The sequence below is a fragment of the Schistocerca serialis genome, chromosome 3 (genome assembly GCF_023864345.2).
Source record: "Schistocerca serialis cubense isolate TAMUIC-IGC-003099 chromosome 3, iqSchSeri2.2, whole genome shotgun sequence".
NCBI lineage: Eukaryota > Metazoa > Arthropoda > Insecta > Orthoptera > Acrididae > Schistocerca > Schistocerca serialis.
The window spans coordinates 267,083,830-267,099,290 of NC_064640.1; the positions used below are offsets into that span (position 1 = coordinate 267,083,830).

General features: G+C 37.9%; 1 protein-coding gene across 1 annotated transcript in view; it reads left to right on the forward strand.

The window, feature by feature from the left end:
- LOC126470042 (oxysterol-binding protein-related protein 8) overlaps positions 1-10,877 on the forward strand; it is a 228,000-nt gene extending 217,123 nt beyond the window's left edge. The window contains 1 exon segment of the mRNA XM_050097538.1: positions 6,728-10,877. Coding sequence (XP_049953495.1) covers positions 6,728-6,950 — 223 coding nt within the window. The 3' untranslated portion in view covers positions 6,951-10,877.
- The last annotated feature ends 4,584 nt before the right edge of the window (positions 10,878-15,461 follow it).

Genomic DNA, 15,461 nt, shown 5'->3' on the forward strand with positions numbered 1-15,461 from the left:
CATGAATCCTTCCGTCTCACTGTGTATATTGCCTTTTGTTAGCCATGTGTTGGATGCGTCTTGATCGATGTGTGGCTGTGTTAGATGATACGGGTGCTTGCCATGTAGTGTTTTCTTTTTCCAATTTACTGTCTTCGTATCTGTTGATGTTATGTGATCTAGAGGGTTGTAGGAGTGGTTATGAAATTGCAGTGGTGTAGCCGATGTATTTATATGAGTGATTGCTTTGTGTATTTTGCTAGTTTCTGCTCGTTCTAGAAAGAATTTTCTTAACTTGTCTACCTGTCCATAATGTAGGTTTTATTATTATTATCATCATCATCATCATCATAAAAGGAATATTCTTCAGAGTTGATTGCGCTAGTTTAGCTTAAGTTTGCCCAGAGATTTCACTAACAGATGAAATTATGAAATTGTGTTCATGATTAACTTTGTGCCATTGACTCCTCAGACCTGTCTTTACAAAATGCAAATAATGTGAGGACTATGAAGTTATCTAATGGTGTCATGAGAGTTTCTTATAGAATGTATTTGATCTGGAGCACCACATGAAAACTGCTACATTATTTGCTATATAACTGTGCAACTATCGTAATACACCTCAAATGACAAATCCATTAAAATTTTGTTTAAAATTCATTCATTTTGATTTTACAGTCATTGTATTTACCCTTCAGGTCTTAAAAAATACTAATTTTAATTTGAGAAGGAAAATGTAACATACTGTTTCCCAAGAAGTCTGAACTTCATCCGTAGTGATCTGTTAAACACAATTGAGACTGATATCAGACACCTCGGATAGGAGAAACTAGATTGCCAATTTTACCACAAATTTTCAAAAATTGTAGTTTCGTAGTATGGTATGTTTTGTAACATTCAGGCGTACAAGTAGTACATCACAATTTGGACACCATAATGCCATTTCTTTACTCCTATTTTTTTCTTTTCTGACTCCTCTTGACATCAGCACACACTTCGCAGACATGTAGAGTGTGATTTTATTTTAGTATCTTTCTGATTTTTCAAAAATAAATCTGTTGATGCCAGTACCTGCAGGGGAAACCATTTCTTGGTGTTGCTTGTATGTTGTTATGCAACACAAAACCTCAATAACTCCACAAGAGACATGATGTAGTTACATTGTTTCTCTTATCAATGTTTTGTCTCCTATTATGAAACACAAATGCATTAGTGATGGTCACCACAAGAATTGGGAGAACCATCAAGAGCCATAATACTTCGCCACTGTGCCTCCGTTCCTGGTATCTACCCAGTCAAAGTATTACAAACAAGAAACAGTTGTGTACCATACTTGTGTCTTGCACACCCAAAAAAGTGTGTCCTCAATAACAATGTTACCTTAATCAGCTGTTAATTACCCATAGAGAACAAGTGGAGCAAAAAACACAGAATTCAAGTGATGAAAAATGAGTGGATTTTTAAAAGTGGGTCTCAGTTAGACTAATTATGAGGAATACAGGGCTATTACAAATGATTGATGTGATTTCATAAATTCACTGTAGCTCCATTCATTGACATATGGTCACGACACACTACAGATACGTAGAAAAACTCATAAAGTTTTGTTCAGCTGAAGCCGCACTTCAGGTTTCTGCCGCCAGAGCGCTCGAGAGCGCAGTGAGACAAAATGGCGACAGGAGCCGAGAAAGCGTATGTCGTGCTTGAAATGCACTCACATCAGTCAGTCATAACAGTGCAGCGACACTTCAGGACGAAGTTCAACAAAGATCCACCAACTGCAAACTCCATTCGGCGATGGTATGAGCAGTTTAAAGCTTCTGGATTCCTCTGTAAGGGGAAATCAACGGGCCGGCCTGCAGTGAGCGAACAAACGGTTCAACGCGTGCGGGCGAGTTTCACGTGTAGCCCGTGGAAGTTGACGAATAAAGCAAGCAGGGAGCTAAACGTACCACAGCCGACGGTTTGGAAAATGTTACGGAAAAGGCTAAAGCAGAAGCCTTACCGTTTACAATTGCTACAAGTCCTGACACCCGATGACAAAGTCAAACGCTTTGAATTTTCGGCGCGGTTGCAACAGCTCATGGAAGAGGATGCGTTCAGTGCGAAACTTGTTTTCAGTGATGAAGCAACATTTTTTCTTAATGGTGAAGTGAACAGACACAATGTGCAAATCTGGGCGGTAGAGAATCCTCACACATTCATGCAGCAAATTCGTAATTCACCAAAAGTTAACGTGTTTTGTGCAATCTCACGGTTTAAAGTTTACGGCCCCTTTTTCTTCTGCGAAAAAAACGTTACAGGACACGTGTATCTGGACATGCTGGAAAATTGGCTCATGCCACAACTGGAGACCGACAGTGCCGACTTCATCTTTCAACAGGATGGTGCTCCACCGCACTTCCATCATGATGTTCGGCATTTCTTAAACAGGAGATTGGAAAACCGATGGATCGGTCGTGGTGGAGATCATGATCAGCAATTCATGTCATGGCCTCTACGCTCTCCCGACTTAACCCCATGCGATTTCTTTCTGTGGGGTTATGTGAAAGATTCAGTGTTTAAACCTCCTCTACCAAGAAACGTGCCAGAACTGCGAGCTCACATCAACGATGCTTTCGAACTCATTGATGGGGACATGCTGCGCCGAGTGTGGGAGGAACTTGATTATCGGCTTGATGTCTGCTGATCACTAAAGGGGCACATATCGAACATTTGTGAATGCCTAAAAAAACTTTTTGAGTTTTTGTATGTGTGTGCAAAGCATTGTGAAAATATCTCAAATAATAAAGTTATTGTAGAGCTGTGAAATCGCTTCAATCATTTGTAATAACCCTGTATATTTGTCAGGCCAGTTATGAGGAATACATTTGTCGTCGTCGTTGACATGAAAGGTGGATAAAATTGTTTTGTTTTACAAGGTGAGGTGGTGCAATCGTAAGACACTAAACTCAGTGGTTCAAAACCCCAACTAACCATCCACATTTAGGTTGCCTGTGGATTCCCAAAATCCCTTGAGGCAAGTGCTGGGCTGGTTCCTTTTTAAAGTGCATAGCCAGTTCCCTTGCCCCATCCAATATTGTGCTCCATCTCTAATAACTTTACCATCAACATGACATTAAACCCTAATATTCCTTCCTTTTACCTTTTTGAATCTATCACAGCTCATAAAGGCAGCAAGAAATGGATTAGGAAGCATGTACCCATTGGCGAGTAGTAAAGATTTTTCGCTTCTTCACAAGACACAAATAAATTATTACTGTGAAAGTAAATAAATGTATTAAATTTCTATTGCAGTCCACCATTTTGGTTTTCAACTTGTTTCGTCTTCAACTTTTTTAGTCCTGTTGTTGTCAGTTGCATTTTATATTGTGGTATGTTGATAATTATTACTTTCGGACTATTTAATTACAGCTGAATAAAACAGAATTCTTGTGCCATATGCTTCTCACCTTTATTCAGTGTAAGACATCTTCAGTGGCCTAAAATACATATAAATTTTTGTTTATACTATTCAGTTTACATTTGACAAAATCAAGCCTCAAAGGCAAGAAACAGAGGTGTGTGTGTGTGTGTGTGTGTGTGTGTGTGTGTGTTTTCTACTCTAGAAAAAGACCATTTGGCCAAAAGCTTATATGTAAGCAGCCTTTTTGGTGTGACTGTCATGAGCAGCAATCTATTCTTTTCATAATAAGGTGGCTTACATTTGGAACATTGTGTAAATAGGGTATCAATAGCTTGGGCACTTTTTGTTTTGCTATGATGTAGTAATAATTTTAAACCCTACTTACAGATTTTATGGATGTTGATTTAGATGTTGTGTTCTTGTTCCTTTGTTACAGCTGTTGTTCCTCTGATAACTGCCATTTGGAATTTTGTTTTCACGTGTCACAGCACTAGAATTTGAACACTAATTTTGATGTTATGTTTTGAATGGTGTTGCAAACTGTCAGTGTAATTGCCAACTATTGAATGTGTTTTTGTGGCATCTGTGTATGGTCTGTGTGTGTCAGAAACAGACAGACAGACAGAGAGAGAGAGAGAGAGAGAGAGAGAGAGAGAGAACATATGTATTTGTTATAATATGACTGCATGTACATATGGAATTTTTTATCTTATCATTTCTTTTATTAAGTCCAGTAGAGGGTCTGTATTGATGTGTATCTGGCCATTTATCATATATATGTTCTCAGCGATGACATTCTGGATTTGGTAGTTTTCCTGCATTTGTTTAAGGCATTTGACTTGGGTGTTTATTGTGAGTTTTTTCATTTCTTGTTCCATGTTTCTAGGATGTTGGTTGTGGTGTTTTAAGTGCTCTGAAAATGTGGAATGGTTTGTTTCATACTTTCAATATCTAATGTATTCTTTGTATGATGTTTCAAAATTCCTGAGTGTCATGCCTGTGTATACTGCATCACCACTTTTACATTAAAGTTTGTGCATTCCTGCTCTCTGGAATTTGTCCCTCTTGATTGGTGGTTTGCGTAGGAAGCTTGCAGCACGAAGATACATGTTATATAGAATAAAAAGGATTCCACTATGAAAAGGAAATGAGTAAAATCACACAAATAGCTAGGAACAATGGGTATGACACACAGCTTCATAAGCCAACCAACTACCAAGAGGGACAAATTCCAGGGAGCAGGAATATACAAACTTGAATGTCAGTGTTCTGATGCAGTATACATAAGCATGACACAGAGGAATTTTAAAATGTGGTACAAAGAACACATTAGGTGTTGGAAGTATGAAACAAACTATTGCACATTTGCAGAGCACAACATAGAACACCACAACCAACATCCTACAAACATGGAACAGGATATGAAAAGAACCATAATAAACAACCTTAAATAAATGCAGGAAAACTACCACATCCAGAAAGTCATTGCTGAGAACGAATATGTGATAAATGACCAGACTGACATCAGTACAGACTATCTACTGAACTTAATAAAAGAAATGATGAGATAAAAAAATTTGATTTGTACATGCAGTCGTATTAAAACAAATACATATTCTCTCTCTCTCTCTCTCTCTCTCTCTCTCTCTCTCTCCCTCTCCCCCCCTCTCCCCCACCCCTCTCCCCCACCCCTCTCCCCCACCCTCTCTCCCCAACCCCTTCCCCCTCTCCCACTCCCCCCTCTCCCGCACCCACCTCTCCCGCACCCACCTCTCCCGCACCCCCCTCTCCCGCACCCCCCTCTCCCGCTCCGTCTCTCCCACTCCCCCTCTCCCACTCCCCCCTCTCTCCCCTTTCCCCCTCCCACCACACACACACACACACACACACACACACACATTCAATAATTGGCAATAACATTCGACAACTGACAACACCATTCAAAACATAACATCAGAATGAGTGTTTAATTCCTAGTGCTGTGACATGTGAAACCAAAATTCCAAATAGCAGTTATCAGAACAACAACAGCTGTAACAAATGAACAAGAATGCAACCTCTAGATCAACATCCACAAAATCTGTAAGTAGAACCTTAAATTATTGCTACACCACAGAACATGCAAAAAGTGGCAAAACTGTTTATAACCTACTAATACATACAGAATCCCAAATTTAACTAAATTGAATAAACAAAAATATGTACATTTTCCAGGCCACACAAGATGCCTTTCAAGGAATAAAAGTGAAACACGTATGGCACAAAAACTTTGTTTTATTCAGTTGTGATTTGACGGTTCCATAGTAGTAATTATCAGTGTACCATATTTGTTCCTATTAGTGTAGAAATTGTGTCAAGTTATGCAGTCATGCAGGAAATAACCTGAAAAGTGTGCATGGGAGGGTGCTAGTCAGCTATACACTATTCATGTCTCTCATCTGCTGTCTTGCATCTTTTCTTCGAGGATATTGAAAACATCACAGTGAATCAAATTTCAGCAACTCAAAGCTGCAGCAGTGTATGAAGAGCGACCGAGAAATCGCACAAGTACTGCCAAAAGTAGTATGGGACACAATACAGATGCCAATGTACAAAGTGCAGTCATGAACTACAAATGGTTCAGAATCTGGTAACTAAGTGCTAGCAGATTGCGGACAGTGTTCCGTGCACACCCTGGGAACAGAGAGCACAAAGCACAGTGGCAGATATGAACTTATACATGTAACAACAGGAGCCAGGCTCAGGTGCCATTCACATTGTCAACTACTGCCACCAGCTTCCTGCTTGGGCATTGTCCACAATGTTTTAACCATTTATTCTATAGCTGAGACAAAGGGGCAGCTACCATTGTTGTTTAAAATTATAGAACAATGTTTTAGAGCTTTAACATGATATCTAACAGCCGTGTCTCTTCCCCATATTTCACCAGTTCAGGTCTGTGCTCCATCTCTAATAACATGTTCATCAACAGGACACGAAACCCTAATATTCCTTCCTTCATTTTTATGTAGTGTCAAGCTGTCATGATATCTTCCATGAAGTATGCCTGGAATCAAAGATATTTTCTTAGGTCACTAATCATTGACATGGTTGGGGAGGGGGATTATTTAATAAAATATATGTAAGTATATTTAAGCCTCACTCACTATTGCTTTATTATTTAATAAAATACTAAGTTAATTACTGATTAAGTTAGTGATTAAAGATGTAGATTGATAGTTGAAATTTGATCAATTGTTTACATGTCATATATAAGTGTGAAACTACTACACTTACAAGCTCTTTACTATGTCTTTCAATCTGTGTTGTTAACAGAAACTGATTTACTTTCTGTTTTTGTAGAGTGAAAGAAAGCCTCGCTGTAATGCAGTCACATCTTCAAGAACAGCACGAAAGGTTATCTCGCATTCAGCATAATCTAGAGCAGTTGGGGAAGCTACAAAGGGAGCAAGAGAAGGAGAGACAACTTAATTTTAACAGGCAGTTATACCGTGCAGCTGTTTTACTTATTGTGATTCAGTCCTTCATAACAATTATTTTCTCTTACATCGTTCAGTGGAAGTAATTTACTATTGGGTGACATATCTGTGTGAGCATATGCTTAACACAGCTGTGTACCTACTGTGACAGCTATAGAAGAAAAAACAACCCTCTGTGATATATTTTGTTTGGTTTCAAAATGGCATCTTTGATCATAATAGTGAACTGTTTTAGTTGCGTTTAAAATGGCACATATGTCCCATAAAACATTTGTAAACTTTTGTAATACTGTCACTGTAAATTGAGCTGATAATGTAAGTTACGTTCTGGTACCTCACATTTTATTTAAAATGTGCTGTGACTGTTGTGCAGCTGTTTCCCAGTGAACTTAGATTGTTCAGATGTTGTAGATATTATTTCGTTTCTGTGTATGTATGAAAGAGTGGTAAATATTGAGCCTAGTCTGTCTAGGGGCATGGATGATCAGACTTGTGTTCTTTTAAAATTTGGCGGAAAGAAAGTAAACAAGCATCTTGCTTCTGTGTCATTGTCAAGTGAGTGAAACTGAAATGTGATGTGCTTCCAACTCCCCCCCCCCCCTCTCTCTCTCTCTCTCTCTCTCTCTCTCTCTCTCTCTCACTTTGTGTGTGTGTGTGTGTGTGTGTGTGTGTGTGTGAGAGAGAGAGAGAGAGAGAGAGAGAGAGAGAGAGAGAGAGAAAAGCTGTGGTGAAATTTGCTGTATTATATTTACATAGTTCTTTTTTTTTTTTAAGTAAACTATGCTCGGCAGCTATTTTCTCGTGTCATATTCAGTTAGACCTAACTAGTGATTGCTCTAATATTTTACTTTTACAGTCCAGTGATGTCACTGTAGTTATTATTTTGTTGCTGTTTATGTAGCCAGATCTTAGTTTTTTCTCGGTCTTACCTTGCTGCAAGAAAGTTGTGAGGAAAAATTGTTGTAAATGGTGCTATGTGCACATACATTATATATGTGTGTAATGATTCAGTGTTTTGAAATACATGAAGTCTTGTGCAAGTAAGGGTGTAGGATGCTTTAAAATTTCTGAGATGTAATTGGTGAATGACAGAAGCACAAGACATCCTTTATTTCGTATCTGTAATCTTGTACTTCACGTCCTGTAAATTTGCTTATCCTGTCAAATGGGAGTAGTGCTGCTGCCACCTGTCAGTCTGTAATATAAAGTTAAACAAATTCTGGACCTTGTTGTTTTGTGCTTGTTATATATTTGAGATGAAAGTGTTAATGCCTGCTGTATTAATCCAAGAGAAACCACAAAAAACATAGATGTTAATCATGAGGTGTATTTTATCAGTGACTGTACAGTGTATCCTTTGTCTGGAAACAGTTGAGTTAATGCTTAGAAAACTTTTTGCATTAGATGTAGCAATTAGTATTTCATATATCAAAAGTAGATAGCTAGCAGCAGAAATAGGTTTCACTAACCTTCATTTGAAAAATCCTGGAAGCATAGCGAGTTCACATATCTTTCTTTATTCTACCAGAAACTGTGTTGCTTGGGAAGTTTTTTAATCATTATTATTATAATAGAGACTGCAAGGAACAGATGACACCTCTGTTTAAACATTTGTCTGCTACATTTTATGGTAAGTCATTAAGAACTGTACACTGGCCTATCTGAAATTGTACATAAGGTACACACAATGGTTGGTGTGGGTAGACTGTGAATCAATATGCACTGAAACAGTACTTGTTTGATAGTGAATACAGTAGGACACAAGGAGTCAAGGAGACAAAATTGTTGATTGGTATCCAGTGAAATCAGACAATGTGGGGAGAAGCAGCTCATTTATAACAGATGCGAGAATTATACCTTTGTTCATGGGGGGGAAAGAGGCTAGGGTACAACAGGTTGAGAAATATACCTTTGATCATGAAGTTTAGCTGTTAATTTTAAAACTGCCATGGGGTTTCTCTGAAAAAAGTTGTGGAAGCTGTTCTGACAAGGGTAACAGGTTAAAGATTCTAGAATGTTGTTCAGACAACTGTAGAGAGAATGAACATTTATATTGTTTTACCATTTGAATATTACCAGTTAATTTCAGTGATCCAGTGAATTACTAAATAATATTTATCGTACACAAACTAAAAACATATGATGTCAATTTTTCATATTCTGTAATGACCATGAACAACTTGTTTCATTTTTAAGATATGGACACTCCTACAGGTAAGCCATGAAGTCATAAACTGTACATAGCATTCACTCGAAAAGTAAGCACAAAATTGCATTCTCCACATTGCTCGAATTTCAATCTGAAGTAAGATTAGTGCATCATTATAACTTTAGTTGGCCTACAAACAGAAAAGAGAATTCTGAAAATAATTAATAACACGTTGTTTGACACGACATTCTCTACAATAATAATAAACATACAGAAGTTTCATGAAGTATGATTAACAAAGAATCCAAAAGATGTGCACGTGTAAGCTACTGCTGATGCAATAAATAAAGAAAACTGTTGTGATGATATCAATTTAAAACTGTAGGTTAGTAGATGGAAAGCATGGCATAAATAATGGTAACATGCATTTTACTGCAACAGCAAGATGTAGAAAAGAGGAATTCTAATAAACAGTTAAAAAGCACCTGGCTCCCCCCCCCCCCCCCTCCCCCTTACACACACACAAAACAAAACAAAACAAGGGTAAATTCTATAAGTGACTATCGTGAAACTGAAATGTGTCAGAAGCATTGCCTTGGAAAAGACAGGGAAATTTACTATCAGTCTTTCTTTAAATGTAGATTGTGTTGTTAAAACTGTCTCAACACAAAAATTTGTGATAATATTGGACCCATAGTCAGTGCTCTCACATATGACTAAAAACTGAGTTCCCATCCGTGCAGTGAAACAAAATTATATCACAGCAGTTCAGAGATCAGTTGTCTTTGTATATATATTTAAACAAATACTCTGAGTTTTCTAAAGTTAACTATTACCTACACTGGCTTACGAGCATTAAACTACACAGTTCTTTATCCGGTCTTGTATTTTTTTTTTAATTATTTCATAAGCAGATATCTCCTAAGATGACACCTTTGTTAGCATGATATATCACTGGATCTGGACACTGTTACAAACCTCTTGAACAGAAAAATTTTTATGTTGTAGCTACAGAATAGCATAGTTAACTGCTATTCCAAATGGATATACCCTAAATAAACCATGCTTAGCATTTGTGGAAAAACTTTAAAATATTTCAGGTCACCAAAAGGAATCATTCGTAGGGTACATAGTGACTTTTAAATAATTTCTGAAATTTCAGAGCTCTTCTCATGTGTACACACTTAAAGAAATCTAACATTAGTGCAACTGGATGATTGGAAAAAAAGTGCCTGATCATATTACAAATGTTCTTTGTGGGAAAATAAATCTTAACAGTTACACAGGCTGTACATATAATTGTGGAATAAAGTGGAATTGTATTTTGAAAAAGAAACAAATGATGGTGATGTCTTTATTATTACTTTTAGGGGGAGATGAGGTGATTATAAATGTGACCAAAATCTTGTTAATATATTTCTAAGCAACAATGACACCTTCAGCACAGAAAAACTATTGATTAGTTGTAACTGATGATATCCAAAATAATAAATTTGACATACACACATGCAGTTTTGTGCAGCTACTTTCCTGTTCTCCCTATGATTGGCTATAGTTTTCACTGTGTTCATATAATTGGGAACTTTGTCTGTTGTGGAAACTTTTGACAAATAACAAATAATAATGAAACCAATTACACTTTGTATTGTACAAGACTGTGTTACATAGGCTGTTATTCCCTGAGAGTTTATTTTGCATTTTTATTTCACTTGTTTTTAAACTTTGTAGTGTGCATTCTTGGAGTCCTCGTGCCTAGATTCTTGCAACAGTAAAATAATACCAGTATCAAATAATTATAGAATTATAAAATTAGATTTAAAATTGTTTGTCTTAATTTTCTTTTGTATTGATATGGAACTACACTAGACAGCTTTTGTATATACTTTTCAATGTAGTAAATTATAGTAGTTGTTAAAATTTGAGACACATTATCTAAGTGCTGCATTAAGATGATTGACTTGGGAACATTAGTGATCAATGATCTCACAAATCACTTCATAACATGGGTGGGTGGGTGGGTGGGTGGGTGGGTGGGGGGGGGGGGGGGGTTAGTAGTTACATTTAAACCACTAAATGTACAATAGTTTCTGATATGGGACTGTTCTGTACTTCAGTTACCACTGTATGTATGATTCACAATAAACCCAACTTACAACAACAGAACGATTACTTAAAAGAGTTGACACTTGAACTCTTCATTTGTTACATATTTCATAGATTTTGTCTGTTATGCTTCATGAAACTGTTTAGGGGTACACACTTACAATCTTATGATTAAAATGATGGGAGCAATATTCACATCGCATTTGATCTTTTACCTCCAGCCAATTAAATTATGGAACATAAACATTTGATATGGTTCCAGATTTATCTATTTCTCCTAATTATCTGAGGCCATTAAGAGGTGAAAATTGTAATAATTATGGAAATTAAAGTTGCTGATAATATGTCTTTCAAAGCAAATGAATAAAAAATTAAGAATTTTTACTGAGTCATTGACATACATACATTTCATTAATAATTATTCAGATAGGCCTTAATATTTGTTCTAAATTTGGTTGTCCATTCTAATTAGTTACTTTTGCTGTGGTTTTTCCATTACTCCTACTCTCCTTCTCAGTTCATCTCCCTTTATCGTAAATATTCTTTAGGTGTCTGGTTGCTGTGACATTCATATGTCTGATCCACATTATATTTAATAGGAAGTCCAATATTATACTGAAATTCATAAGAAGATGCTCATTAGCATTGTTAGCCATTGATATAAGAAGAACCAGATTTTCTATCACTTATTTTCTACATACATTATTCCAAGTACCCTCAGAAAATTTGCTATCAAGAGTATACTATTATGATATCTCAGCAAAGAATTATTTTTTTTATCTGCCCTTTATGGAGGTCACCGATATCCGATGATAACATTTGTTGATGTAATCATTATGTATTGCACCAAGAAATCTATTTAGGGACTCAACACATGGGGTTAAGTAGTTATTCTCAAATTGACTGTGATTAACTACCTCAGTTTTATTTTTTATTCTTCATGAAATGAAATACTCCATTTGGGGAAACTCAAATAAGATACCAGTTGCTAGCTTATCTTTATGTAGGGTGATTGTACAAAATAAAATAAAATCTGGGAAGTACATGAACACAAAATTTCCCTCATAGAATCCCTAGCACTTCTATATACAGGCTTGTACTTGTGCATATTTTTGTGAATATGTGTGATGACACATATCAATTGCAAAAAATTTATTTTGGAAAGTCCTTGTACTAATTTGTTAACATGTCAGTTTTGTGTGTTAAGATATGTTATTTGAATTAGCTCATTGTATTAGAGTAAGAGTTGATTTTGTTTTCAAATATGATATGAAAATTCTTTCTCATCAGATATGTAGGCACTGATCAGGGAGATTAGGATCTGCCACTAAGCAAAAGTCAGTATCTGAATAGAACTGGTTGTGAGATCAAGATCAGTAGAGCACTAAAATATTTGTAAAACAGAGCTGCATTCATTGTATAACTTGTTTGCTTCTTCTTCCAAGTGGAGACAAAATTATGTGGAAGCTTTATCTTTTTACTAAAACATTGTCTGTCGCACTGTCTTTGCAGTGAAATTTTTGGTGGATGGTGTTCATGCAAAGGAAAATATAATAAAGGTGGAAAACATATGTATTAATGAAAAGCATCGTACTAGTCTTTGTCACTTTTTATCTATACTCCCTCATTGTTTCTAATTAAAAAGGCTTCAACAATTGTTTATTTTACAAAACAGTCATCCTTCATATTTCTTTCAATCTTTTCTGTAGGTTTTTACAGTGACTTATGTGTTAATTTATTATGTTTGCCTAAAAATTACAAACACCACTAATAGCAAATGTGCTCTTGTGCAGTTAAAATCAAAATTCTGTATGTAGATCAGGAGGTTATATCTGGATTCCAGACCATAGTTCCATAGACACACACAGCTTTCTGTATTAATTGGTAGTTTGTTATAAAATTTTATTTTGTAGCATTTGTATTTGATTGTTCATGGCATTGAAACAGTGGCAACAATCCTCACACATTCAGTGAATATACACAAAAGTTTAATGTTTCACATATATTGAAATAACACACTGAGAAGTTTATTGTTCCTGTTGATTCATTCTTGAGGTTCATATTGTTTTTGAACAGCAAACTAATGAACATAGTTGATACAATATACTTACCTGAAGTGCCTCCTGTACAGTTCAATGTGTTTAGAATGACCACATAACTTTCAGAAGTGCAGTATTCTAGAATGGTTCATTAATATTTATTATTGTCTATTACTTGCAGGTTCTTTCACAAGTTTTTAATTTAATAATAAGGCTTATTTTTGTGTCTTCATATTGTTAAGTAAACTTGATGTGAAATGTTGATTTGAACAAATGAAACAGTGTACTTAAAAATATTCATGAAGAAAATAAATTTATGCTGTATTTTGTGTTTGTACTGCAGATTAAACAGTTGAATTAATTCCTGTTTGTATTCTGTAATATTGCCTGGACAATGCTAAGTTGCGTGAAAACAGTTGGTTAGATCATTGCCATAAATAGGAGACTTCAAATTTAAAACTCTGTAATGGCTCTGAATTAGAGACTGGCTGATATACACTCCTGGAAATTGAAATAAGAACACCGTGAAATCATTGTCCCAGGAAGGGGAAACTTTATTGACACATTCCTGGGGTCAGATACATCACATGATCACACTGACTGAACCACAGGCACATAGACACAGGCAACACAGCATGCACAATGTCGGCACTAGTACAGTGTATATCCACCTTTCGCAGCAATGCAGGCTGCTATTCTCCCATGGAGACGATTGTAGAGATGCTGGATGTAGTCCTGTGGAACGGCTTGCCATGCCATTTCCACCTGGCGCCTCAGTTGGACCAGCGTTCGTGCTGGACGTGCAGACCGCGTGAGACGACGCTTCATCTAGTCCCAAACATGCTCAATGGGGGACAGATCCGGAGATCTTGCTGGCCAGGGTAGTTGACTTACACCTTCTAGAGCACGTTGGGTGGCACGGGATACATGCGCACGTGCATTGTCCTGTTGGAACAGCAAGTTCCCTTGCCGGTCTAGGAATGGTAGAATGATGGGTTCGATGACGGTTTGGATGTACCGTGCACTATTCAGTGTCCCTTCGACGATCACCAGTGGTGTACGGCCAGTGTAGGAGATCGCTTCCCATACCATGATGCCGGGTGTTGGCCCTGTGTGCCTCGGTCGTATGCAGTCCTGATTGTGGCGCTCACCTGCACGGCACCAAACACGCATACGACCATCATTGGCACCAAGGCAGAAGCGACTCTCATCGCTGAAGACGACACGTCTCCATTCGTCCCTCCATTCACGCCTGTCGCGACACCACTGGAGGCGGGCTGCACGATGTTGGGGCGTGAGCGGAAGACGGCCTAACGGTGTGCGGGACCGTAGCCCAGCTTCATGGAGACGGTTGCGAATGGTCCTCGCCGATACCCCAGGAGCAACAGTGTCCCTAATTTGCTGGGAAGTGGCGGTGCGGTCCCCTACGGCACTGCGTAGGATCCTACGGTCTTGGCGTGCATCCGTGCGTCGCTGCGGTCCGGTCCGGTCCCAGGTCGACGGGCACGTGCACCTTCCGCCGACCACTGGCGACAACATCGATGTACTGTGGAGACCTCACGCCCCACGTGTTGAGCAATTCGGCGGTACGTCCACCCGGCCTCCCGCATGCCCACTATACGCCCTCGCTCAAAGTCCATCAACTGCACGTACGGTTCACGTCCACGCTGTCGCGGCATGCTACCAGTGTTAAAGACTGCGATGGAGCTCCGTATGCCACGGCAAACTGGCTGACACTGACGGCGGCGGTGCACAAATGCTGCGCAGCTAGCGCCATTCGACGGCCAACACCGCGGTTCCTAGTGTGTCCGCTGTGCCGTGCGTGTGATCATTGCTTGTACAGCCCTCTCGCAGTGTCCGGAGCAAGTATGGTGGGTCTGACACACCGGTGTCAATGTGTTCTTTTTTCCATTTCTAGGAGTGTATAACTAACATTAATTACTCTATTGTTTAAAAATCATTTATATGATACTGGACTTGTCGTGTGCACAGTATGTGGAAATAAAACTTGACTTGTACGATTAATAGAGTGTGTGTATACATACAACACACATTACAGTACATCTACAGTGACAAACTATACAGCTAAAGAAATATATCTAAACCACTTCAGTTTGAGATATGCAGATTTACCTGTAAAATATATGCTAACATTTCTCTACCTCGTGATGACTGGGTGTTGTGTGATGTCCTTAGGTTAGTTAGGTTTAAGTAGTTCTAAGTTCTAGGGGACTGATGACCATAGATGTTTAGTCCCATAGTGCTCAGAGCCATATATGCTAACAGCTAAACTACACCATAGTTTA